This window comes from Pogona vitticeps, chromosome 7 (genome assembly GCF_051106095.1).
Source record: "Pogona vitticeps strain Pit_001003342236 chromosome 7, PviZW2.1, whole genome shotgun sequence".
NCBI lineage: Eukaryota > Metazoa > Chordata > Lepidosauria > Squamata > Agamidae > Pogona > Pogona vitticeps.
Window position 1 is genome coordinate 30,933,329 of NC_135789.1, and position 27,191 is coordinate 30,960,519.

A 27,191-nucleotide genomic window follows, 5' to 3' on the forward strand; every position below is an offset into this window, starting at 1 on the left:
AGCTGCAAGACGGGCGTAACTAACGGTCAATAAAATTTTTTAAAGAACGGATAAGAAGTCTGCCGTTCCAAAACCTTGTATCAACTCTTGATTATCCCCCCCCCCCTTTGGCTACCCTTTCTGATGGCATTCACAATCCACACACCTTTGAGATATCTTGGGCAAAGCCTAAGACCGGCATAGGAATATAAAGAAATGCAAGTTCTTACTACCAGGTTTCTACTTGGAAGGATGAACGCCCAAGACAGCAACCCAAGCCTTGAGGGGTGGGGGGATTAGAGGGGTGGGGGGGATTTAGACATGCATACAGCCCCATCTCCATAGAAAGAGAGCCTGCCAACATGATATTCCCTTGAGGAAAACCACAGGCGCTGGGTGGGAGCACGTGGTTTCTGCATCAGCCGAGATTTCGGTACCAATGACCGCCAGGTCCAATCTCGCTTCTCGCTGCAGGAGTGACAGCAGAGTGATTGTTCACCCACCTCAATCCCAATAACAACATTAACAGTGATTTATTTAATTTCTTTTTTTGACAAAACCATTATTTCTCTACAGGAAGATGACAAATAAAAATTAAAAGTCTTTTTTTTTTTTTTTTTGCTTCATCCAATCGACAACTTAGTCTTTTCCAAGTATGGGACACTGGGAGGCAGGGGGAGGGGAAAAAACTTATCTGAAAAAAATATATATATACTTTTTGCTTTCTTTTTTTAAAAAAATCATTCAGATTGTTTTTGCGTGTGGAACACCCACTGTTCGTTATCTTGTTTCGGCGCTCCCGCTTCGCACAACTGCCAGGAGCCATCTGGAAGCAGCTTGTGTGTGCACCTGCGTGCCGATTAAGTCCTCGGGCTGCAAGGCCGGGAGGCGGCACGCCTTACTGTTCTTACCCGTCCGTGTTGGGCTCACCTTTCCAATGAAATGATGAAGGAGAAACCTCCAAGCCCTGCTGCCCCCCCACAATACTGTCAGCTTCAAGTTATCGATCGGAAAAAAAAATCCATGATAAGAGACGAAAAGATGGCAGGCTCGTGCCTACCTGTTTGCTGCTGAGCTTCAAGAAGTTCATACAGTACCATTTGACTCCAGCTCCCCTTTCATGCACCGTGGATTCAAATGAAAGAGAGAACTGCTTTGGGGAGGGGGGCGCAGAGGGCAAGGAGAGATCCATGGTTCTCAGTCTTCTTCCTGTCCATTTTCCTGTGCAATAACTGGCTTTGATACTGTCACAGAAGAGAAGGGGGGAAAAGAAAACTCACAAAAGCCCTCAATATTTCAGCATGATGGGAGGGATCTGCCCTCTGTGAGGTGTGTCCTCCCACCCTTTTGCCACCCAAGCACAGTGTGTGGGGTGTGTGGGGTGTTTCAGGAGGGAAGGGACAGGATTGATGCTGATTGTGTCATAGATTCATGCGCAGGTGCTCCGGCCGCTTGGAGAGCATGGGGAAGGCTTGCTTTTTGTACAGCCCCGCGTTGGGCTGACGGATCGGGAGCGGCGCCGAGGCCTCTCCGCAGACGGTCACGTCCATTTGTTCCATCCCGCTGGTCTCCATGGGGTACTCCACTGGCGCCTGAGGGTTTGTCACACCGGAGGCGCTCCCTCTTCCCCAGAAGTCCCCGGGACAGAATTTTACAGGGCTTTTGAGAAAGAGACAAGGAAGAATCCGTTTAAAAAAAAACTTTTACAGGGCTGTCAAAAGAGACGAGAAGTGGCAATTAAAATAAATAAATAAATAAATAAATAAATAAAAGATCACTCAGCCACGGAAGGCCCAAAATGAGCAGAAGTGTCAAGTTCAGGAGGTTTAGTTTCTATCTTTGGCCAACATAAGTCTGCAACTGATTCAAATTATCGACAGTCAGTCATTCGCGGAACCGAGGGGGAGAACGCTGCCCCCTGCCTCCCGACCCTGCCAAAGGCCTCTCTCCCAGTGCCATCTGAATGCCCAGGCTTTTCACAGTATGTAGGGGAAAGGAAATATCAAATGAACTGTAAAGCCTCCATCGTTCCTATACACTCAGGGGGTGAGATTCATGTGTCCTGACCCATTTTTGTGGCTCCTGGAACCCCGCCAGAGAAAAAGACTTCCCATAGACAATTTCTTCAGCTGCTCCCCAGCTCCGAACCGAGAAGATTCGTGGGCTCGGCTTGAACTGGAGGTTCCTACACTTACAGCGTACGCCCACATATCCTGTGTACCGTGGATATAAAATTGTGGCCCTAAATCTTTTCATCAGTAACTTCGACCCCTTTGTGGGGAGAACTCCAGGTTCTCAAAGCTCACGAAACATGAAACGTCTGACGTGCCATGCACTGAGCGCAAAGGAGAGAGAGAGACGAGAATACCTGACTGGTGTCCGTGGACTGCCAATGAATCGGCGAGGCGATCGGATTTTTGGTTCAAAAGAAAACTTCTCTTTTACGCTTTCAAGTACGGAAGGAGCCACATACGTGAAGCCCTAAAGGATGGGGAACAGTGGGGGGGGCAAGCACCCGCCCCAAAGAAAAGATTGAATGCTTCGGATTTTAAAATAAGCAAACCACAAAACTGGGGAATCAAGCCTGCAACCCCAACCCAACCCTATTTAGAACTAAAACCTTGAGACCTTACTTTGAAAATCAATAATCACTCTAAAGAGGCCAAAACACGGCTAACAACACCATGAATAGTACAATTTTTTTTAAAAACTCCACTTTTACAAGTTAAGATCATTTTTAATGTTTACTTGCTTTTAATTATTCAATTGTCTTTTAATTAGCATATAGTTTAATTGGGTTTTTTAATGTTTAACTGACTACAACCTTAATTACATTCTTTTAAATATTGTGAGCTACCTTAGGTCCCCTTATCAGGAGAACGGCTGCCTATAAATAAAACAAATCAATAATACGTGATCCACGAAAGCTCACATTAAAATCAAATTGTTTTTAAGGAACCACATGTTTTTGTCTTTTTTGGTTTGGTTTCTTTGGTTTCTGCTTAAGAAATAATACTTTCTCATGAGAGATGCTCACTGCAAGCCAAGATTCAGCCTCTTTTCTACAAGCCAGTCACAGACGTCGCTTGCTTACTTACCAGGAAGACCTGGTTGGCACTTTCGCTGAGGGTTGAATCATCTGGACTATCGACCGGAGTCTGACGGGTAAACTTTGCATCAAACTGGCTCACGTCTTCTTCCGATTGCTTTGCAAAACACACACACACAAAATAAATAAAGGGAGGGTTGCAGGTTAACAGGTTTCCAATCAGAACAGCTTTTAGTGGGAGGTGGAGGACAAAAGCTTCCGGATGAAGGTGTTGCAGATGGAAAACACAGAAGGTAGTAGGACATCTTTGGTGGGGGATGGAAGGTCTTGGTGAACGAAAGGATTGAGAAATGAAGGCAAGAAGGGAGGGGCCCACAAATCAAAGGAGGACAAGATTTGAGAAGAAGTGGATTAAATCTGAGGACAAGAGCACTTTCCTTCTTCCCCAAGTCCCACCTCTATCTAGACTCCAGTCCTGCGAGGTGCGGTTTATAGTTTCACGCAGGAAAAATGCCTGCAAAACTCTGAATGCTTTTAAAATAGGCAGGAGAGTCCCGAACATCCTAGCCGTTGATGGATGCCTGGCCCAGCCTCTCCAGAACTATGGATTATGTGCAAACACACAGACTGCCGAGGAAGAGATGCCTACGCCGAGGTTTCTCAGAATGGCTCCACCTGTACCTGCGCCCTCTTTGACCGATGGAATGCGCACAAGGCTGGGGAATGTCTGCCCTGCCCGAGGTTGCTGACTCTAAATTCCCACTGCTGGCCTTAGTGAGGAGGAACGACAAACACAGTGGACGGTCAACATCTGGAGAGCGACACCCGTTTTCAAGTTTCCAAGCCGTTAGCATTTGGGAGAACATACAGCATGGCTCTGAATCATTTTGTTATTCAGGGGGAACAAGGGATGGTGCAGAAAACATGCTCCCCCACTTGACAGGATGTACTGTGATGCAGAGACATATCTTAAATGGTAAGCTGTGATCCAAAAACCGCAGGGATATTGATACATACCAATAAAGGTTTAAAGGGGGGTTCCACCTTCCGAGCAAGCAGTTCTTCCCAGTTAATATGTCTGAAGAAAGGGTGAGCCTATGGAACATTAATGTCGTTACCCAACTGAGGGAGGAGTACAGACTGAAGCAAATACATATTACAAACAAAAGATCAACTAGACTACAGAAAAACAAAGAACTGTAAACAAAAAATGTAATTATAGTAGGACCCCCCCCCCCCAAAATCTGCAGATCCGTATCCACTGATTCACTTATCCACTATCTGAAAATACTAAGTAAAACCCACACTGTGTATTTACCAGATCTGGCCACTAAAAGGAGACGGAGACCACGCAAGGTCGAGCATTCAATACTACCATGTTTTTTGTCAACTGTGGTAGGGTGGGGCCGCGCTTGGACCCAATCCCACATGGATCCGTCGGTCTTACTGTATGAACAGCTACATCTGTCTGTAAAAACTGCAGCTGCTTAAGAGCGAGCCAAACGTATATATTTGGAAACAAGTTCCCAGGCAATCAACCGGGGAGTCTTGTAGCACTGTTACAATGCGAAGTACCAAGTTCTGCCCTATGCCCTAAGCAGGACGCTCTCCCTTTCAAGCAAGCACTACGGAGGAATGAGATCATTTGCCAAGTTTCCTTCCCCGAAATGGGATATATTATTTTTTTCAACTGCATTTTGACTACAACTCTTTCATGCACAGCAAAGATTCTCTCAGGCTATGTTGTCTAGGAGGGGGATTGTGCGAGATGCCATTTTTTAAAGGTAGTAATTTCTTCCAGTTTTGTGTCTTTTTACTCAGTCTAAGGCACTATGGGAGAAGACTGACAATTCACATGCATCTCTACAGCTTCCCAAATTGCTGGGGACCACAAATCGAGTCTTCCTCCTCCTCCCACCCACAAAAAGAGCACCAACAGGTCCCACAACCTGTGCCTTAAACCCCTGTCCAAATTCAACAGATTCCACATCACGACATAAACTTCCTGTCTTAATAAAGGGAACAAAAATGGAGAATATTTCCTACCTCTCACATTGCATGTCAATAAAAACATTAAGTGAAATAACCTGAACTTCTTCAGCATCTCCAGGACCAGCTCCCAGGCGTGAGGCAGCATTTCTCTTTAGCAGCTTGAGAAAGGGGGAAAAAAAAATCCAGGATAAATTACGTAGGACACTGAACATCGATGCATCTGGAAAAAGTGTTTTCCACCCTTTTCGGCAGGGAATTTGTAGGCAAATATGCCAAGTTTGGGAACCTCAACCTTGTGGCCCTCTAGCTATCACCTCATAGCTTCCCTAGTAGAACTTGGGAAGCTAACATGGGAATCTTGACAATTATTCAGCACAATTTTTTAAACCACCAACACAAGCAACCTACTCTACTGTTTCTTATTCCTTCTGCTTTTAAAAAAAGAAACCAGGAAGATTGTCATGTGAAAGCTCATGAATAACAAGCTCGTTATCTCACCTTTTTAAGCAGGTCTCTGGCTTCTTGCGTGAGGTAGGGAGGCAAGTTCAGTTTACACTTGAGAATCTTGTCAATGGTTTTTTTCCGGTTCTCCCCAGTGAATGGGGGCTGGACGGAGACAGTTCGAGAAGATGGAGAAAAGAGGAAGAGCGAAGCAGCAGGGAAAGGAGCCAATTAGGAGTTGTGCATCACAAAACACAGCCACCGCATTAGAAACATTGATCACGCTTCTCTGTCATGTTGGTTCTCTTATGGGTTTTACTTCCTAATCCAAGAATGCAGGGCACGTAATAATGGGCTCAGGTTACAGGAAGCCAGATTTCGTTTGAATATCAGGAAAAACCTCCTAACTGTTAGAGCAGTACGACAACGGAACCCATGACCTCAGGAGGTGGCGAGCGCTCCAACGCTGGAGGCACTGAAGAGAAAATTGGACAGCCACCTGTCAGATCTACTTTGACTTGGATTCCTGAACCGAGCAGGATGGCCTTACAGGCCCCTCCCAACTTGGTTGTTCAGTGAATCTATCCGGAAGGTATATGTCTGGCAGAAGGCTAGACTGCGTCTCCATCCAGGTCTGCCCAGATCTTGCAGACTCTGAGTTGAGCGATGCTGCCTTTCAGTTCTGCAAACGGATGGCGGCTCTGATACACCAAGTCTCACAAGTTCGGTGCCTTCAGGGCTGAGCTTAATTAGGACTATTAAGACACCCACGGGAAACATCACAGTTATTCAGATGTCACCGGTCACTGGTCAGACACTCCTAGCACCGTTACAAAGAGTCCGACGGAGGCCATCAGGTCCCCAAAGACAACGTCTCGTTTAGTGGCAAGAAATTAAAACAACAGCAACGAAATGAACCCATGCAATTTATAAGTGTGCACCTACTGCTCCAGTCAGCATGTCATACATTAACGCCCCCAAACTCCACCAGTCCACAGCACGGTTGTGCCCACTCCTCATCAAGATTTCAGGGGCCCTGAGAATGAAAAGAGAGAGAGACAGACAGAGAGAGAGAGAGAGAGAGAGAGAGAGAGAACGCAAAAACAGTCATGCCTGTCCCAACAGATTGCCCACTAGCCTTGAGATGCTTGATGCTAACATCAGAATTGTATAAATACAGCTTAAAAAAATATCCATGCTTCCTTTTCTCACTTTAAACATGAACTTATAAAGAGGTGCTCGCTTGAGGTGAGTCAAAGAAGCCTCCGGGTGGCTAGACAAACAAGGCTTGTTATAGTAAGACCTTTCCATGGTACAGTCAATTGGATGGCAGCATTACCTCAGTAGAAGGTAATTTGCAGTGAATTTCCAGTCAGTGAAAACCAGCTACTGAGTAGGAATGTAAAATATCCTGAAATTAAGAATGTGGTGGCGGTGGGTCTGATGAACAGATAACCACACTTTTTGCGACCTACAAAATAAACTGATATAGTCACTTGCAAAATTGACTTGTCGGAGCCCGACGGAACGAGTGTGCTTCTTCCGATCACTACATCAGACTGTCAGATGTTCAAGACACATGTGGTGTTCTTTGGGGCCGATGCAAAGAGTTTGGAACCATCTCCTGAGCCACAGGTCACAAAGAAAGAGAGGCCCGCTGAGTGGCTAGAACTGTAACAGCACAGACAGACCTGGCAGATCCAAATTCCTAAATTCTAATTGAGTAACTGGGTTCCAGGGACCAGAATTCAACAACAAAGCAGCCATGTGGCATGGAAGGGCTAATCTGCACCCCCGGAGGTGATTTTTCAAGAGTAGGTTAAACTGTTGCTCAATTCGCAAGGGCTCAGCTACCTGACACTTTTTTATCCACACCCCATCCAATGACAAGGTGGTACGTAGCTGGCAACCTTTTCCAAACCTGGATTACAATCCCCATCATTTCCAACCATAAAAGCTGGGGGACAGAAGGGGCTGTGGTTCAAGCCCACTCAGAGGTTGCCTGGTTGAGCAAAGCTGCCCCCTATTCCTAGTAATCTATTCAGTGTCAAAAACAGCATAAAAGAGCAAATACTAATAGAATTTGCTCTGAACCCCAGCTACAGGACAGGCTAGGACAACAACAACAACAAGAACAACAACGAAAAAGCAAAACCCACAACCCAAATACGGAGCCCCATTTGAAAAAGGTAAAGTTTAGCCATTACCCCCAGACCAGAGTAATACTTTGCGGTTTCACCGTGTGGGCTCACATGTATTCGATTGTTCCACAGAATGTATGCGTGACCGTTCCATCGTGGATAGATTCTTTACACAGTCCAAAATCGGTCAGCTTAACATGACCTATAAAAGGAAACAAAAGGCGAAGCCCAGGAAGAGCACACCGAATTGTCACTAAAACACTTCAGTTCAGAGCCCCAGAGCCGACATAGTTATTTCAGTGCTTCATTCATAACCCTTTTTTTTTGTGCTCCACACCGAGAACTTAAAGCGGATAACGGCTTTAAAAAAAAAAGAATATGCACTATATACACGCCATGAGCAAGGAAACCCACTTCACACATCACACCTCTACAGATCACAATCCTCAAATGTTCAGCACAATTTAAATCCCTTTGCTTGCATTCTAAAGGGACACAAGTAAGATGTATACGTTGAGGGAAGGTATTCCACAACAAAGGGGCTACAGCAGGGAAGGTCCTGCTCAGAACAGATTATATCAGTTTCTATTCAGGACCACTGGATGAATGTAAGACCACAAGGATTTTTTTTAACTACAAGGTATGTCAGGAAAACAGTTCTCTGCTACATTTCTAACCTTGATGGTTGAGCATGATGTTTTCGGGCTTTAGATCTCGATAAATGATCCCCTTCTGGTGCAGATGCCCCAAAGCCATAGAAATTTCAGCCAAGTAGAAGCTGCAAGGCAAAGATGTCTTAGGAGAGAAAGAAATGCAGAAAGCTTCATGTTGTAGTTGCACAAAGTGCATCTCACAGACAACAAACCAAACCATCGTTTATTGTCCAGCCATTTCAAACCCAAACAATGGCTTATATTTTCAAACCTACCAGGCTAGCCAAGTTTATTTTCCATCTTTACATTGCTCCAAGATACAGGAGGGGGGAGTAATGTAACTATGGTTTGTCAGTTCAGATATCACTCCAAACCATGTTTAGCACAAACCATGGTTTGCCAATTTATTTCAAACTTCATTTATAATTGTCATCCACTTGGCAAACAGAAATCACAGCCTGTCAACTAAGCGATCACATTAAATCATGCTTAGGCCTTACTCTGCCCCACCATGATATCTGAACTGGGCTATAACTCAGCACCTCCTGCTTCCCACAAAAAATATTACACTGGACCTGCTGGATATGAGATTCTGCAAGACCGAAATCCAAAAGGCGTATTTTTCCAAACTCGGGCCTCATTTCTGTGACTGCTCACTGTGATTAAACTCTGCCTGCTGGAACCCAAGTCATAATAAAGAACATTATCTACAGCAACACACCAAGAACGTAGGGTTGTTCTCATCTGCTGCAAGCCTCTCTGTTATCATCTCTGATCAATGACTGGAGATAAGAATTTGGAGGCAACAGCTAGGAACCTATTGCATGGGGCCAAGTTCCAGTTTGCAGCCTGGGAAGCTTTACCATTGCGAGTAAACTCTTGAGTAAACTGGCATGAAATTGCATTATGCTTTGTATGCCTGGTGGAGAAGTGTCTTAACAATTACAGCTGGCCCCCATCTCTTTTTCCCCTGCAACCTGTCAGGTGTTGGAATGGGGCCCTATCAGCTGTCCCATACTGGAGATCAGTCCAAGAGTTCTCCAGCCCTGCTTTCAACAACTAGAGTAGCCTCTCTAACCTTTAAGGTGTAGGGTCTGACCATCACTTGTCCCAGGGAGAAAATATTCAGGTAAAAGAGCTGCCTCAGCAATGAAGATAAGCGCCATTCTTAGTCTAGTCTCATGAGTTTTAAAGAAGACCTTGCTTCGCTTACCACGCTGTGTCTTCCATAAATATCCCCTCTCTCTCCAACTGCATGAACAGTTCTCCTCCTACAAGGAGACAAAGGGAAAAAAAGGCAAGTGAGAAATAAGCTCATCTTTCTACTACACAATCAATAAACTAATAATTAATAACAAATTAATAATGAAAAGGGGGAAAGGGTGTGACAAACAGCAGAATGAATTGTTCCAGCAAGCAAAGATTCGGTGAGGAATCTTAGAAGACTCTCAAGCCGGTATATTCACACTGAACACCTCTTTGGGAGCCTGGTTTGTCACAAATACAGCTCCTGAACGTGGGTGTTGCCAAACTGCAAAGAAAGCGAAGGCTTCTGGGAATCAGTCCTAGAACAACAAGGTTGCCCAAGGTTGGGAACCTCTGCTCCAGGTGGAGTCAGAAGCCCATGTGTTTCATCTAAAGCAGTGGTCAAAGGGCTTACACGGCCATCAGCCTTTCCGTTTTCAAAAACTGACTCTTAGTTGCAGTCGACCTCACTAGGTGTAACTAGGCACTAGACAATTATTCACTGCCTCTCTCCAAGCTCAAACTGTAGACCTACACCACCACAGCTAAGATACTTCCTGGGCCATTCTGTTCCTTTCCACTGACCCCTAATTTTTCTGTACTGCCTTACCTGATGAAGAGTCCTAGACAACTCAAAAGCTTGCAGTTTCTGTGGCATCTGGGTCAGTCTCAGAAAAAGATATTGCCCTACTGTGGATTCTGCTCCCACTCATGGACCACTATAACTACCATGTTTCCACAAAAATAAGAGAGGGTCTTATATTCATTTTTGCTCCAAAAATGCATTAGGGCTTATTTTCAGGGGATGTTTTATTTTATTTTTTCATGTACAACAATCTTCATTTATTCAAACACAGTCATGTCACTTTCTTCTGGTTGCTGAACAATGCGGCACAAGGGTGAAGGGCGGGGTTTCACTTAATTGGGGCTTATTTTTTGGTAGGGCTTATATTACGAGCATCCTGAAAAATCACGCTAGGGCTTATTTTCAGGTTAGGTCCTATTTTCGGGGAAACCAGGGTACTTTTCATTCCCACCTGCCGTGGAGCTGCAATCACTTGCCGTGTTTTCATTCATTGTGTTGCCAATTAATTTTAGGAAATGGTATCTTTTCAGATGATTTTTTTTAATCTGCAGAAACGCCCATAACATTGCCGGACAACTACAATGCACTCGGATCCTCATTTCGATTCACTCGATCCTTACCACTAAGATACTCAAGGATGAGGTAGAGTTTTCCACCCGTCTGAAAGGCATAAATCAAGTCCACAATGAAGGGATGCTTGACCTCCTCCAGGATGTTCCGCTCTGCTTTCGTGTGAGCTGTATCTTTCGCATTTCTAACTATCATCGCCTGCAAACCAGACACATCAGTCAGGAAGGGTGGACCCCCAAAACCTTTACCACCACCCTATCACAGAGATTTGACCAGCAACATTTCAGTTATCAGCAAACATCAACAGACACAACTGATTAATTCGTTTGTAATGAGTAGAGTTAGGCAAAACGCGGTCCCAGTCGCTATCTTTGTGGCCTAACTAAACCGAGGAACCTGCCTTTAAATAGAAATACAGTGGTGCCATGCAAGACGATGTTAATTTGTTCTGCGAAAATCGCTGTTTTGCGAAAATATCGTCTTGCGAAATGCAGTTCCCCACTGGAATGCACTGAAATCCATTTAATGTGTTCCAATGGGGAAAAATCGTCGTCGTTTTGCGAAAATCTCCCATAGGAAAACCGTTTTGCGAAGCGCGGATCAGCTGTCAAAATCACTGTCTTGCGAAAACCGGCCCCGAAAAAACCCATCTTGCGAAGCACGGTCCGAAACATCGTCCAGCGAAAATCACCCATAGGAAACACCGTTTTGCGAAGCGCTATAGTGATCGCAAAAACTCATCGTCTAGCGAGTAAACCATTTTACGAGGTAATCGTGTAACGGGGCACCACTGTACACAAATTAAGAGACACTTAAACATCTCAGAGGGCAAAATTACAGTTTCCTATGAAGCACAAAGGTGTAATTTGGGACCTTCTGCATGCAAAAGCCAGGTTAAAAAACCATCTAAAGACAGTCTCTTCCCTGGTACAGAGGAATGCCATGGGTCAACTCACCTTTTTCAGCACCTTCATGGCAAAAATTTTACCGGTATTTGCTCCTGTCACTTTTCGAACTTGGAATACCTGCACACACAAAAAATGTGTGTTTGTTTAAAAGAAAATTAAATTCACTTTTAAAAACGGCTCATCAATCATTGAAATATCTGCCATTTTGATTTCTTTCCTCAATAGCGAGTAACAAAAATAAGTCCACAGACTTCATGTTACCGAGGAAGGGAGGGAGAGGCAGGGAGTGTAGTGTTGCAAGATGATGGGCCACAAATAAGCCCCGTCTAACTTGGGGCTGCTTACAACGACTGGCAGGAGAATTTCAGACACACCACTTTTCTGACCCGAGATAAAACGGAACGCAGGACACCTTTTGTTGTCAAGCTCTGCCCACAGGCCACAAGGAAAGGGGAAATAAGGAATGTGCCCATTCAGAAATCACCCAAGAACGCAGCAACAAGGAGCCAAAGAGTCTTACCTTCCCATAGCCACCTTTTCCAAGAACACGGAGAAGTTCAAAGCATTCAGGGCGTATCTTCTCAGGACCTCGATTCACACTTGTTTCTGAAATCTCAAATTTTTCACAATGCTCCATGCCACTAGGAAAAAAAAACAAAAATTAAAAAAGCATTAAGGTTAGACTTTATGACAATATCTTTTTTTAAAAAAAAAAATTTAACCACCCTCTCTGTAGGATACCCACGAAACGGGGACAGTAGAGACGGTAGGAACGAAACAGCAGCCCAGCCTGGAGGGGCCGTCCACGCAATCAGTGGCAGTACGGCTAAGCCTAGTTCCCTAAATGCCACCAGCTGGACTCCACCAACCCAATCTGAGAAGAAGGGAGCAGCAATTCTACCCCTTTCCCCCAAACTCCACCCCTCCCACAAACCATTTCTCATTTTAGGAACTTACAGCTCATAGGGACTCACTCCACCATGGTCCATGCTTTCGCTTAAGTGACCCTAAAAAACACACACAAACAAAAGTTAAGAGGTGACTACTTTTCCAGGTGCAGGTCCAATTTAGCGAGTGCTACATGCTTCTGCATTAGTATTAACCTGAGTTTATAAGACCGACAGCTTTAAAAGGAAACATATAGCTCTTACATAAGCCCCAATCACTGCTAAGATACAGCAATTCCTATGCTGAGCTTTTGTGGAACATCCACAGCATGGGTCGGGAGAGTTGCCAAAAACCCTTGGAATGGCAGCACAGGGACTCAGCGCTCTTTCGCCAACTTAGTTTCATGTCTGCAGCCCGAAATCTAGCCCTGAAAGCAAATATTTCCTAAACCTTACAGAGAAGCAATGTTGGCCACTTCATTTCATTACGTAATAAAACATGAGTTTTATTAGGCATTATTTCCATGCCAAGCTCCTTTGCAGAATGAGAGTCAAGAGTTTTGCTTTGGTGCGACTAAATGGGTCGCACCCAATACTGGGCAAACAGAAGTTCACCCAGGCAATGAGGCTGTTGCTTCTTCAGTTCAGCCTCATGAAAAGCCTCTCCAGTTCAGTGGACCCTCAGAGAAGTGATGATCCAGGCACCTCTGGGGCAACAGGGAAAACCGACAAATATGTGGTGGAAAGGCAGTATAAGCAATTATTTTCAATTTTTTAAAAACTATGTAACTGCAATTAACACCAACCGAGAGTTTAATGCTCACCACACTCACAATTAGCCTCAATAATGGACATAATGGTACATGATGGTTAATACTGAAAAGGCAGGCAAAGACAAAATGAACATATGAGGGGGAACCAGTTATTTTATATTGCTTATGTATCAGGCCACAGAGTTAAGACTTCAAGCAAAATTAAGAGAGAACATCAGTCTTAAATACAGTGGTGCCCCGGTTAACGATTACCCCGCTCCACGCCGAATCCGCTTAACGATTAGGTTTTTGCAATCGCTTTTGCAACCACAAAACGATGTTTAGATAGGAAAAAAAACGCTTTATGATGATCGGTTCCCTTCAGGAACTGATTTTTCGCTTTACGACGATCAAAACAGCTGACCATCAGGCTTTCAAAATGGCTACCCACTGTGCAAAATGGCTCCCCGCTGTGTTTCCTCGCTTTACAGGCACCGGAAAATGGCTGCCCTATGGAGGATCTTTGCTGGACGATGAGGTATTTCGCCCATTGGAACGCATTAACTGGTTTTTAATGCATTCTAATGCGCTTTTTACTTTCGCTTCACGACGATTTTGTTCTACAGAGATTTTGCTGGAATGGATTATCATCATCAAGCGAGGCACCACTGTACAGAAAACAGTATGAATGAAATCCTACTGCACAGGGATGCAGGAGTCATTTTGCACTTGCCTAGCTCCCAGACTGTGGAACACATTCCCCTCAGAGCTGCGACCAGTTTTTGCTCTCATCATTTCTGCGGCTCCAGTTATTTATTTACTTAAAATATTTTTAACCAGACATTCTTAGGAAGAACCCACAGCAGGTTGACAAGATTAAAGGACAAAAAATACCAATGACAACAACTACAGCAGCAGCAGCTTCTACCTGTTCAATTCCCTAACTGTCAACGAGGAAGGGAACTCTATAGAAATGTATCACTTCTGCAAGTTAATGCTTCTCTAAATATTGGTACAGAAGAGTCTTCCCTTGCAGTCTGAAAGCCAAGCAGGCACTGTTTTGTGGCAAATGGGGCCAATGAGATACTTCCCTCAGGTCCCACTGCTTTTGCTGGGAACACTCATATCTCCCATGCACCTTAAAAACCTGAAGACCTAGAAGAGTCTGGAACAGGTTTTTGACACCACAGAGGGCTGGAGTCGGAGGGGAACAAAGTCCCAAATTCCAGTGGCCTTGGACACCAAAGGGACACCTGCTGGATCTTGGCCTAGACTTACATGAGATTAGAAGATTGCACTGGTGAAAAACTGGGAAACCGTCCAGTGTTCTTTGTTTTCCATTTTGTGGGCTATGGAAAGGGGCCACTCAGCGATCACAACTCATATTCACACACTCTCTCATACACACAGAAAGGTCAAACTCAGGACTTTTTCCATTATGGGTGGAAAAGCTAGACATGCCTCTTCACCATGTCAATCGATAATACAAGGGGGATTTTCCCCTCCTTGCTCTTCTACTACAAGCAAAAGCACTAGATTGACCCAGACACCTTGACAAGGGCAGAGATCAGAGTTTGTACCCTCAACGTCTACAGACCTCCTAGAAGAGGGACTAATTGTGTATGTACCACAAACAAAAACTACCCAGGTACCCAACACTGGTAGGACACTTGCCTGGCCCATAACACTGCAGATTTAGGTCTGGCAATCTGTCAAAATCCAAACAAAAAGGGACAAAAATATGTTGCACGTACATTACATAGGTAATCTGTGACACTCCAGAGGCTGGATGACATCTCCCATCATGGCTAGCCAGCACAACCAGCAGCGGTGGCTAAGGGAACTCACGTGCCATCTACATATGGAAACTCACACATTCCCCACCTCTGACCTAAGAGCTGAAAGCCTGTTTAATCTGAACTGGGCAAGGCATGTGCTGAGCAAGACCAAAAAGCTCCATTACAAAGAACAGACAAAACAGATCATTCTACACTTGCTTCCACACACATATAATACAAGCATAGAACAAACGGTTACACAACAATGGTAGGATCAGGAGAAACTACACCAAGCATAAGGCTTTCTGATCTGCTAAATTAGGGGCTGTAATGCACCACTTAAGAAGAACTTGAATCTACAGCAGCACAATCATGTGATGACGGCGGGTCTGTTACCTCTGTAGGTAAAGAACCAGTTTCACCTCCTAAACAAGCAACCACAGAAGCTGCCTTTCTAAAATGAGGTCTCTACACAAGACATGCTATATAACTGGTTATCTTTTCTGAGAACTTTTCCTTTCCGCTGGTGGTGGAGGCACTACTACAGCATACTATTAATACTTCTGGAATAACCACACAGCTCCCACTAACCCCTGGGTTAAAGGAAGTCTTGCCATTCTAACACCGGCAGGACCCAGTCTGAAACCATCTTGGGAACCTGTACTATCTGTCAGGTTGCAAAAAAGAAACAGAGGACCCTAACCATGGAAGTCACACTTCGCTACATGGAAGACCCAGAGACTGGGCCAACTAACAAGGGTTTGACACTGCCATTAGCCCAACAAAAACCATCTTAAGCATGCTATGAAGACACAATAACATCCTGGGCCCCCCTACTCAGCTGCACCACTACAAATCAACCCATCTTATGGTGCTGTTATGTGAATTTGTACTGCTGCATTCTTCTTTTGCAGTTGCACCACAGTGAGAGCTACACCCATTTCCCAATATCCCTGAGAGCCCTTTCCCTGAGTTTCCCATTCCACAATCCTCACATTTTTATCATCATAGCCAGCCTTATTACACAGAATCAGTCAGAATACAGCCACTATGGAAAAGCCAATATGGAGAGTTTAGTTGTTACAGCATTTTCAGAAGCCTCAAATACACTAGCAGCTAGCAAAGACCCCAGAAAAGTAAAGTACACAATCTGCCTGCCTATTCTCTGTCAACCAGAACACCCGAGCAGCAGCATTTCTGATTTGTTTACAGGTACTTCATTTTTGCCAAGGACTATCTGTTCTGAGGCCCAGAGGTGCTGGTCCTTAAACAGGAGCCATAAACACTTTCTGCGAACATAGATGGCATTAAAATAAACACACATATCCTCGTGTCTCTCTTAAAATGAATTGTGTATAAGCATGTGAGGAACCCTTTGTATAGCAAAACAGTAATGCTACATGTAAATTAAAAGGGTTTTTTTTCTCCTTCAAATGTTAGCATCCAAATACTAGGTTCTCTAGTCCGGGTTCTCAAGCCCAGTTCTGAAACAAGGGAGCACAACCTGCAAGTTTTCTCAAACCCTTGGCCACTGCAGCCAAGCCTCCTGAAGCTCTGTCCCCCACCATTGCGGCAGTCCTTCCAAAAGAGAGGAGACACTCTATCCACGCTCCAAAGAAGACCCCTGGCTCTTCAACCAAATCAATTCCTAACAGACTCTACCCCTGCCCTGTGCCTGCTCTGCTCCTAAGGACACTGCTTGCATGCAAAATATCACAAGACTCTGTCTTTTCTGTAACAGATATACAAACCAGTTTTACTCACACTTACAAGCCTGGCAATATTCCATGGAACTACGGCAGCCAAAAGCAGCTGCTTCTTCTGAAACAAAATCTAACATGGAGCAGTTTGTTTTCATAAGCACCCTTTCCCATGGGCAGCATACAAGCACACAACATGTGGACATTCGCACTACTGATGTGGCATTCATGATGGCTAACTGGGCACTATCAAGTCTGCCACTAGTTCACTTATTAAAGCAATTTCTGACCATCAGTAACAGATACCAAAGAAAGGAGCAGCTATTTTGCTACAAAACTAGAGAAGTCTGTGGCAACTTCCAAGCTAAAGATTTACTCCTGTATCACCTTCAGTGACTAAAATCTATTTTATCTGATCCAGTGTTGTCAAGCAGAGAATAAAATATCACATCACTATCTTCCAAAGTGAGCGCTAAACCCACCCAAATTGATATGGCACTCAATCTTTAAAATATCATGTCTTCAACCTAACCAACCCATCTTTGTTACTTTTTTCCTGGAAAGTAACAAAACATAATGCATTGTGACTAACATAACATTACTGTTATTACTGCACTTATTTGAAGTCACTCATGACTAGGAATAAGCATACCCAACATTACTAGTTATTATGATCATGTAAAATATCCAAATTAAAAGGCTGCCATCACCTTTTGGTGGTACTTCTGTGGCCACTATGACAAGCAGAATACAGTAACGAGAACAAGTGGAAACTTGGCGCAGCAAGACTGTTCTTATAATCAATTGTTGCTATTAATGGCTGCATTAATACAGTGCAATAAGTCCAATGCAAGGCTCTAGTAATTAAGGGCAATAAGTACAAAGTAGAAAGTAACAACAACAATAAGCAACAATGCTGAAACAATGGTGAAATTTTCTGGTACTGGTAATATGGCAATAAACCAATAATAACGAGAATCATTTAAATCCAAGAGTCAATTCCAACTAGAACCAATTCCTGAATGATGAGTCACCACTCTCACAAATATCACATTTATTCAATGGACCTACTCCTGCCGGAGCCAGCAAGAGGATTCAGGTTGATAATAATAAATAAATAAATAAATAAAAATAAATAAATAAATAAAATAATAATACCTGCAGCAAATGCAACAACCAGAAATTCAGTGAGGAAGTCACTCAGGAAATGTTCATACATAAATCACAACAGTGCAATAAAATATTGTTTTATATACCCAAGGGCTGTGTCACAAGTGTTTTTTGTGGGGTCACGGGGCAGTATTCTAGCCTTTTAAAATAATTTTTTCCTTGGCTTTTCGCAGCAGGATTACAGCATTAACAGTAGCGTGTGTGTATGAGAAACAGGTCCTTTGGGAGATGGGAAGAGAAAGAAGCCCATACCTTCTGAAAAGGAATGACTTTACACCATTAAAAATGCCTTTTAATGCAAAATGGCAGGAGGGGGGGTGTCGCAGTTTACTTGGCTATTATAAAAGGGAGTCATGACTTGAAACAGCTTGGGAACCACTGCAATAAAGCAAACAGAAGGCAGTATTATCATGGGGGGGGGGAATCACATAAATTGCATTCCTATTTATTTACTCACCAAGGGCACATCATAACAGAGAAAAAGAAACGTATACAGGTAATACTAAAAGCGGCCACCGTGAAAGAACATATGAAAGTAACGGGGCGCAGACCCGTTAAAAGGAACTATAAAAGAACATATGAGAGAGAAGGACACCAGGGGAGCCATGAGGTAGGCAACTGAGGGGCTAGTTCAAAGGGGGGGGGGAGAGGAAGCGCCAAGAGAGAGTTTCTGCCTCCAGGGCGAAGGTTTCCTCTTTGCCCGGCCTGGCCCGGCCTTCCTTCCCCTCAGGCTTGGGTCCCTCAGGCGCCTTCGTCCCCGCCGGCCCTTCCCTCCCCTCCCCTCCGCGCCTCACCCCTTCCTCCAGCTCCTCGTCCGAGGCCGCCTCTTCGGGCTGGTCCAGGTCGATATCGAAGACGCCCGCCATGGCCTGGGAGACGCCGTGAGGCGACTTCTTCTTCTTCTCCTTCTTCGCCGCCGCCGCCTTCGCAGCCGCTGCTGCTCCGTCAGGAAGAGAAGGCCCGGCCGCGCCGCCTCCACCGGCGGTTCTACAGCCGTCCTGCTGGGCCGCCTGGTGCCGAGAGCGAGCGGGGGAAAGCCGGAGGGCCGCCTCATGGGCCCGCCGCGACGGACCCCAGCGCCGCCATGACGGCCGCCATCGCCCGGGTGAGCCAAGGCCCTCCCCGGCGCCTCCCACCGCGCCTGCGCGCTCTCCGGCCGGGCCGCCCCGCGCAGGCGCGCCAGGCGTGGCGCGAGGGCCGGCCGTTGAGGGGAAGAGTGTCGCGCGGCGCCGGTGCCAGTGCGCAAGCGCAAAAGAACCCAACGTCGGAGGATGCGCCCTGCGGCCGGAATTCTATCCTCCAAGTCGCCGCGACGTTTACGTAGAGATTATGGCGCCACCTACTGACACACGTGCTCCCTGCCCTTTGGCAGAAGCGATATCCTCTCGGCGCGGGAAGGACGCATGCGCAATGGCAACAAGTGACGCCGAAGCTTTGCCCTTCGCATTCCCCATCCCCTTTTCCCGCTTTGCAGCGAGTGGGCCGGCGAGAAAAGAGCATGCGCAGAAATATACGAAGAAGGGACGCGACTGTTAGGGGGAGACGCAAGGTGAGTTTATGCGCATGCGCTGTGATCGCTTATAAAACGGTTTTAAAGAGGGGATTAAGAGTCTTAAAGTATAAATTGAATTTAAAAATATGAATCTGAATGTATACGAAGAATCATGTGCATAGGCATAATTTTAGGTGCTTCATTAATCATGTGGCGCCTGGACGGAAAATCTGGACATAAATGTACGCATTAAAATGAGTAATTTCATGCAAAATTAGTATTTCACTGTGAAATTAAATTAGCATCAGATAATTCAATTAAAATGTTAATATTAATCTAGGACTGTATTTTTAATACTGAGATGTCTTGCATTTGGGAATTCATATGTGCTCTAATAAGGTATTATGACTTGCTGTGCTTTGTTTCCATGTTTAAAACTACCAAACCTTCGGCTTTTAAATATACATAATAGTTTAAAATGCCGGAATATGGCCTGCACAGTTTCTGTGATTCACCCACTTGTGAATTTATAGTAACAAAATTATTTTGTTTTTAACCTTCCTTTTTAAAATAGGGCCATGCACGCCAACACAAGGGGATTCGGAAGAGAAGATCATTGAAGGAGGCGTCTTCTTAGTAAGCGCACTTCTCTTTGCAAGCACATCCGGCTCTTCCCCCATGTTTCAAGGCGTCCTGCATAACCCGCCTTTCCTTCTGCACTTGATTCGCTCAACCCTCCTGGCAGGCAGAACCTGCCCCACTGTGAAGACGGTCGTCTCCTAGGGTGGGGTGATGGGGAGGGGTAGGAAAATGGGTGCTCGGGGCAGGTGGCTAGAGCAGGGGACAATCCCCCCCCCCGGGCTGGGAAGGCCCACACCGCTATCCAAGAAAGACAGGATGGAGCGTGGGGTGTGGCCCTCCTCCCAGTCCCCGGATGCCACATGGATGTGGCAGCAGTGGTGCCTCTTGGCCACCCTTGGAGGAAAGGAGGAAGGGAAGGCTTCGAGCCATACTTGCTCAGAGGGAAAGGTCACCCAAGTTTACACAGCTTGTTTCTTAAAAAGGAAAATGTAACTTTATTTCCCATTCAACCACTGTTTATAAAAGGACCACTAAAGTGCCCAGTTCTGAAATGTGACACAGTCGGCAGGGGCATTCCACTCTTTAGGAAGATACTCTCAGTGTTAACCTTTGTAACTCTGGGAAACTTTTAGACAAGGCTATTTGAACTGCCCTGAGTTGAAAGGGACTTGAAACACTATGCGGAATCCCATCCTGACAGCATCATTTGGGGAACTGCTGGATAGCTCCCTGGTTTAGACCTCTGGCCGTGGAGCCAGTTGGGAGTTCGATTCCCCACTTGTGCCTCCCTGACGGGCTGGACTCGACAATCCATAGGGTCCCTTTCCAGCTGTGCAGTTCTGAGTTGTTGTTGTTGTTGTTGTTATCTTCTGCATGCCTTCTCTGAAGCAAGGTCGATTGCAAATAAAAAAGCGTTTTCCCCAGGTTCATGAGTTTTTAGACTGATTCGGGACCTCCATTTTGCTTTTAGGATTCAAAGCTTTAAGGCGTAAAAGGACAATGTCGATCCTCACAATACAACTTGGCCAGTGCGGCAACCAGATTGGGCGGGAAGTGTTTGATACCATTTGCACCGATCTGCACAGAACAGATGGGTTTTGCTCTAAAACGGAAAACCGTTCCTACCAAGCAGCCTCTGCAGAGCGGTTCTTCAATGAGGAGGCAACCGGAGGTATGAGAGTGATTGTCTTCCTCTCCTGGCAAAAGAAGGAATCTGCAGCCAGTGATCTTTGCTTTGAGTCGGTGTACTTGAATTTTGCCTGGGGGCTGCTCCGAGTCAGACCCCAGTGTAAATCCCACTTTGTTGAAACTGGGGCGATCTTCCCGATAAGTGCATAACAGGGATGGAGCCTGAGCAGCACGCAAGAAGCCGAGGAGGGTCGGTCGGATGGACCTGTTAAAAGTTTCAGACCCAGACTTGAGTTCAAATTTCACTTGAACCACGGAATGAACTGGGTGACCTTGGACCAGACCCCCCCCCCCTTGTCAGGCTAACTCAGGTGGTCGTGAGAATCACATGGGGAAGAAGACAAATGCAGGCAGCATCTTGAAAGGCAGGCTAGAAACAAACCAACCAAAAAAAAAAAAACTGGTTTTAGGAAAGGCCTCTCTCGGGTTTGTTTAATTATCTGACAAAAGCACAGTGGTAGATAACTGCCGTCCTTTCCATCTGAGGAACCAAAGGTTGGGAGTTCGAGTCCCCCCTCCACTGGACCTTCTGCGAGTAGAACCAGCCTGGGTAGCCCTGGGTCAGCTGCAAAACCCCGGAGTGGCCTCAAAAGAAAGGAATGATACATACACTGCTTCTGAGTCTTCTCTACTTGGAGACCTCTGAAAAGGGTCACCATAAGTCCAAACTGACCTGATGGCACATTATCACCATCATCATTATCCTCTATTTTCTCTCCCCCGCCCCATACTTCTTTTTAAAGTATATAATATCATTTAGCTTTTTTTCCCTCCTTTTTCTTCTTCTTCTCCTTTAGCTCTGACTGCTCGGGCCGTCCTTGTCGATATGGAGCCTAAAGTGATAGGCCAGACCTTATCCAAAGGATCTCGGTCCGGTGGCTGGAAATACAACCGTCAGTCCCATTTCTGTCAGAAGCAGGGTTCGGGGAACAACTGGGCGAACGGGTATGGAGGGTTGTATGTCCGGTGCCAACAAAATTGCTGTTTTTCTCTGCTTCTCTGATGAATAGCCCACCGGTAGACCCAAGAAAAAGAGCCCCCGGATATTAAGCAGAGCAGGGCACCTTCAAATAGCCATCGGCTCTGACTTCCATCATGCTTTACCTCCTTCCATGGTGGCTGGGCCTTATTCATTTATGTCGCAGAGGTAATGTGACAAATGAGGAGGCGGCAAGCCACGTAAGCTGCCTTAAATCCACTTGGAAGGAAAACTGGGTGCATGTCACTTGAACTAAGAGATAAAATAATAGTATTGTTCCTCTTCATCATCAGGGTTGGAGATTTGTAGCACAGTCTGTCCTAATTGTACACAAAAACCACCAATGACTTGGGGGGGGGGAGGGTTTAAAGCTTGAATCACAGGATCTCAGGGCACATGACAGAGCCATTTAGAAACATAACGTCCCTAACATAAATGAAACAGTTTAAAGCACGTGAAGTTAAAACATTAGAACGACAGCAGTTTATGTCACTAAGGCCACTGTGGTGGTTTTTGTTTTGTTTGAGGGTTGCTTTTTTTTTTTTAATAACGGAACGGTTCTTTTCCCTTCGTCTCTCATCCCGGCTTCTGCCCCAGGTACTGCGTTCACGGCCCCAGACACAAAGAGACAGTCATGGATTTGGTCCGAAAGGAGGCAGAGAAGTGTGACCGCCTGAGTGGATTTCTCACCATCATGAGCATGGCAGGCGGGACCGGATCGGGCCTGGGGGCCTTTGTGACTGCGAGCTTGAGGGACGCCTACCCCACCTCCTTCCTGCTAAACCACGTGATCTGGCCCTATGGAACTGGCGAGGTAAAGTTTCGGAGACCAGTCAAAAAAATGGTGGTGGATCAGTCATATCCTCTGCCTCACCCTGGATTCTGTTGCCATAGGTAAGGGGTTCCCACTCTGGGACCAACGCTCCCAGAAGCCTTCACTGCTAGCTGTGCTGGCCAGGGTTTCTGGGAGTTGGAGTCCAAGAACCTCTGGCGACCCTTAACATAGGTGATTAAGCAGATCCTTCAGAAAAGCGCAGAAGCCGAAATGTAAACTAGCACCTTCTTGCTTTTCTCTTCCTGCACACGGCCTCTGACAGTGCAGATAATATAGATCCTTTACGATGGGTTGGCATTATACAGCGAGGATGATGGGGATTGAATTTGGTACCCTCAGCATACCAAGGATACACGCCTTCAAGGAGCTACGGATGGAGAACCTCAAGGGGTGGGTGAACAGTAATGTAGAATGAAGGCCTGCCCGCTTTTATGAGCCCACTGCAGCTTTCTGGATCTTTCTGGATGCTCTATGCAGAGCCTGGAAGTGTCTGCCATGCTGGCTGGGCGATCTTGAGAGTTGTCATGGACGTCCTCCAGACGTCTTGTTCTACCTCCGAGTTCTGGCCCTTCCCCAAAGAGAGTTTACACCTTCTCATAGAATTGCGTGCCTAAGAAATCTTGCAACAGGTAGAGCAATCATCCTTAACACGAAGCCATTGGCTGCTCCTTGAATTCGATTTCTTGCCCCCCTTTCCAGGTGATTGTTCAAAATTACAACTCGGTCCTGACCCTGTCACATCTATATCAGTCTTCGGATGCCCTCCTGGTTCACGAGAATGACGCCATCCACAAGATCTGCACCCAGTTAATGAACCTCAAGCAGACCTCTTTCTGGGACGTAAATCGAGTCATCGCTCATCAGCTGGGGAGTGTCTTCCAGCCGACTTATTCCTCCGAAGGAGCTGCTCAGTACAGCAGAAGCCCCCTTGGTACATCATGTGAATTTGAATACTTGGCTGCTCTTCCCAGTTGACATCACAGCATCTGAACAAGTTGTTCAGATCTATTCTCATGTTCGTGTGTTAATTTTCAAAGTGATTTCCATTATTTGTCTGTCTGGGATTGAAATCCTGTTACGTAGCACTGCCTGGCTCATGAGAATGATGTCAGCAGTGGAAGAGCCTGCTGATTAACATCTTGGTTCTGTGATGTTGTGGTGTATACGATTTGTACATAAATCATATACACCGCAGAATTTTTTTTTAAAAAAAGAACCACTCACCGGAGGCAATCTGCTGCTGGAGATGCCGTTATTCCCATTATGTAGGTGGACTCGACTCGATAGGATTTTGGCTTCAGTATTATAAAGAGAAAGGAAGTTCTATGGCACCTTTGTGATTAGCCCCTTTGTGTGTTTCTATGGTTTACCATCTCTTCCCTCCCCCCCCCCATTGTGTTATTCTCACACCCTTCTTGTTCCTTCTCTCTCAGGGGATCTAATGGAAGCGCTGGTGCCCCATCCCGAGTTCAAGATGCTAGGTCTGCGTAACATTCCCCAAATGTCCGAAAGCTCGCTTCCCTTTAGCACCTTTGCGTGGCCTGGCCTTCTGCGACACCTGCGGCAGATGCTAATTGCAAACGCCCACATGGAAGAAGGTAAGAGCTGAAGGGACCCGATGCTGGCCTCCCCAATATCCTGAAAGACTGAACTGAACTAACATTCAAGAAGGCTCCTCAGAGCCCCCACCCAAATTGATGTAGCAAGCGGTGGTTGTCTTTTCCTGCGGCCTGTCTGGCACCCCCAGTTGGTAACCCTAAAAGATAGGCCATCGTTTTGCATTTTAATATGATACCGTAGTTTGCTATTCGCCCCACCTCTTTTTGCTTTTTTCTAAATCCTTTTGCAAACCGCCTTGGGTCCAATGTATGCAGGAAGGTGGGAGTTAAATCCAGTAGCCTAATTCTGCATATTCCCTAACCAGCACAAAGTTGGTTTGCTGGACTGAGGGATTCTTGGGAGATCATAACCTTAAAAAGTAACTTTTTCTGTCTGGCGACTTCGCTGTAAGCTTACATCAGGTGTGGCCAGAATCCCAAGCCCTGAGCACTCTTCATTTGGGGCGGAGGAGAAATGGGTTAGGGTTAGGGTGTTTTTCTTCTGGTTTTGGGAGTGTTTGGACCGCGATGCCACATTTCCCATTTCTACTCTAACAGGGATAGATTGGCAGGTGCGGCCTCCAACCCCCGGCCTCCCTGCGCCTCAGAAACGGTCTCCGAACAGGACAGTTCGTTTCAACACCTCCATCGCCAACTTGGTGACCTTACGTGGAAAGGATGTACAAAGCGCGGATCTCGGTGAGAAACCAGACACAGTTGCAGTAGAGGTTTCCTCTTCTCCAGATCAACCCTTTTCTTTATTCTCACAGGCCTCCAAAGTTCTCCAGGGTAGCTAGGAAAACACTTCTTCTTATCCAGTGGTTCCCAGATGTTCTTGGACTACAGTTCCCATAAAGCCTTCCCCATTAGCCATGCTGGCCAAGATTTCTGGGAATTGTAGTCCAAGGACATCTGGGGACCCACGATGGAAAGCCACTGTTCTAACTTAATCAAAGCTTGGGGACAGCTGCGTTCTAACCAATGAATTGACATTGTTATGCCTCCCCCTCAATAAAATAATTCGTTTTTGCCAATAAATCATTAAATTAAAGAAGATCATTTGGGATTCTTAAATCATTTAGGCCAACCCAAAAGTCTCATCTCCGCATTCTGTGTGGGATAAGAAGGACTCCATTAACTCCTGCCCAAGAACAAGATCCGCAGTTCAATCACCACCACCAAGAAGGCCCCGTCTCTTGCCCCTTGCTGATCTCACCATAACTATTCCCCCTTTGTGCTCTTCAAAAGGTCAGAGAGAAAGAAGGATGGTTAAAATATATAACCGCATATATGATTTTGGTTGACGTCCCATTTTGTTGATCACCCTAGGGAGTTTTCAAGAGCCTGCTCTGTATACTTCCTGGCTCAGCCCCCGAGAGGCCTTGACTGTCTGGAAGACCCCGAGAGCTTTTAACAAATACGAGAAATCGGCATCGTTGGTCAGCAACAGCCAGTTTTTGCTGAAGCCCCTCGACAGCGTCGTGGGGAAGGCCTGGAAAATGTTTGCTTCCAAGTAAGTGGGACACACAGTGTGTGGAAATGAGCAAGTGGGGAAATAACGGATTGATCTTGAACCAGTTGGTTCGGGGGGGGGGAGCCTTCATGAAGTCCTGCAGTTTGGAACAATAGGGAGAAAAGCAGATTTGCCTTACCTCCGAGGTTTAAAACGGAGTGGGTGTCATCTGCCTTCAGTACGTTTCCAACTAGGGAACAGATAAGTCACAAATGAAGTCCCCTTCCTTTTGTGTCATTGACTCACCGCTCGTTTGTACTGGATTGAGGCCTCTCGCTTACCCACTGTTTTTTTTTAATTTTGTTCCACGCAGGGCTTATGTTCATCAATACGCAAGATTTGGGCTGGAAGAAGATGATTTTCTGGACAGTTTCACAACTCTGGAACAAGTGATTGCCAGTTACGCTGGCCTCTGAGTCCCACTGTTGGCTAGCTTGAGGCCGGCTTTGCCTTGGCCAATCTAAAAGCCCAGGATGGGGGGTGAAACAGCTGTGACATCTCTCAGGAGGTGTGCAGACGTCAGATGTAAAAGGTCTGCATTGCTGAAGCGATCGAGAAATGGAGTGAAGCGGAGCCTAAACAAAAGGGCAAAAGTTAGTGTCTTCGGAAGGCACCCCATCTCCGACATCGCTCTTTGATTTAGCAAAGGAGAATCTGCACACACGAAGCTCAAGTCCTGGCATCAAGGCTGTGCCCCCCTCCAGGGGAAGAAGTTGGCACTGAAACACGAATTTGTTTCCATGGGCTAATCGGATCTCTGTTGACGTGAAAGTCGTATCCGCCCAAAGAGCGCAAAAAGACTCTGGCTTGGGGCCAGACCTTTCAGGGTGGGAAACCTCCGAAGGGATTAAAGATCTCCCACCTCAATAGCACGTAGTTCTCACTTATTGTATATTTTGGAAATGAAATAAACCTGTTTTATAGCAACGCCCTCTTTGTGCTGGAAGGAAGAACAGACGTCCGCCTAGCTTTACAGACAATTTGTACCTCGTTGTTAAGGAGGCCTGGAGCAGCCTCCGAGGAATGACGGCATTTCCTCCCCATACCAATTACATGGGGGGGGGTGAAGTCGGAAGGTGGTGCCTTACCATGCTGAACACACCTGGTCTCAAAAGTCAAGCAGGGCCAGGCCTGGATGGATTTGTAAGGGAGG

The 27,191-nt window shown here is 45.9% G+C and overlaps 2 protein-coding genes across 3 annotated transcripts; one reads left to right on the top strand and one right to left on the bottom strand.

Annotated features, from left to right (window-relative positions):
- Positions 1–910: 910 nt before the first annotated feature.
- RPS6KB1 (ribosomal protein S6 kinase B1) lies at positions 911–18,987 on the bottom strand. Its single transcript, XM_020786884.3, has 15 exons — positions 18,646–18,987; positions 12,522–12,571; positions 12,085–12,205; positions 11,613–11,681; positions 10,707–10,854; positions 9,469–9,526; positions 8,280–8,380; positions 7,714–7,804; positions 6,407–6,497; positions 5,519–5,626; positions 5,116–5,178; positions 4,046–4,123; positions 3,078–3,185; positions 2,348–2,460; positions 911–1,638 (listed from the first exon to the last, which is right to left on the bottom strand). The coding sequence occupies exons 1-15, from the start codon at positions 18,715–18,717 to the stop codon at positions 1,401–1,403; spliced, it is 1,509 nt and encodes a 502-aa protein (XP_020642543.1). The 5' UTR covers positions 18,718–18,987; the 3' UTR covers positions 911–1,400.
- Positions 18,988–19,266: 279 nt separating this feature from the next.
- On the top strand, positions 19,267–26,965 carry TUBD1 (tubulin delta 1). Of its 2 annotated transcripts, none has more exons than XM_020786961.3 (10): positions 19,267–19,400; positions 19,918–19,979; positions 20,896–21,096; positions 21,911–22,058; positions 22,690–22,906; positions 23,627–23,858; positions 24,361–24,525; positions 25,084–25,224; positions 25,855–26,038; positions 26,352–26,965. In XM_020786961.3, the coding sequence occupies exons 3-10, from the start codon at positions 20,925–20,927 to the stop codon at positions 26,452–26,454; spliced, it is 1,362 nt and encodes a 453-aa protein (XP_020642620.3). In that variant the 5' UTR covers positions 19,267–19,400; positions 19,918–19,979; positions 20,896–20,924; the 3' UTR covers positions 26,455–26,965. The 2 variants fall into 2 exon arrangements, with proteins under 2 accessions (XP_020642620.3, XP_020642619.3); XM_020786960.3 differs by having other exon boundaries at positions 19,396–19,585.
- The last annotated feature ends 226 nt before the right edge of the window (positions 26,966–27,191 follow it).

Excerpts from the sequence above, each read along its gene's own strand:
- RPS6KB1 (XM_020786884.3), bottom strand. The coding sequence starts at position 18,717 with ATGGCGGGCGTCTTCGATATCGACCTGGACCAGCCCGAAGAGGCGGCC. Across the intron at positions 12,572-18,645 it reads ACGAGGAGCTGGAGGAAGGG|GGTCACTTAAGCGAAAGCAT; the intron begins GTGAGGCGCGGA and ends TGTGTTTTTTAG. Across the intron at positions 9,527-10,706 it reads CATCCTTGAGTATCTTAGTG|GAGGAGAACTGTTCATGCAG; the intron begins GTAAGGATCGAG and ends GTCTCCTTGTAG.
- TUBD1 (XM_020786961.3), top strand. The coding sequence starts at position 20,925 with ATGTCGATCCTCACAATACAACTTGGCCAGTGCGGCAACCAGATTGGG. Across the intron at positions 21,097-21,910 it reads CAATGAGGAGGCAACCGGAG|CTCTGACTGCTCGGGCCGTC; the intron begins GTATGAGAGTGA and ends CTTCTCCTTTAG. Across the intron at positions 23,859-24,360 it reads GTACAGCAGAAGCCCCCTTG|GGGATCTAATGGAAGCGCTG; the intron begins GTACATCATGTG and ends CTTCTCTCTCAG.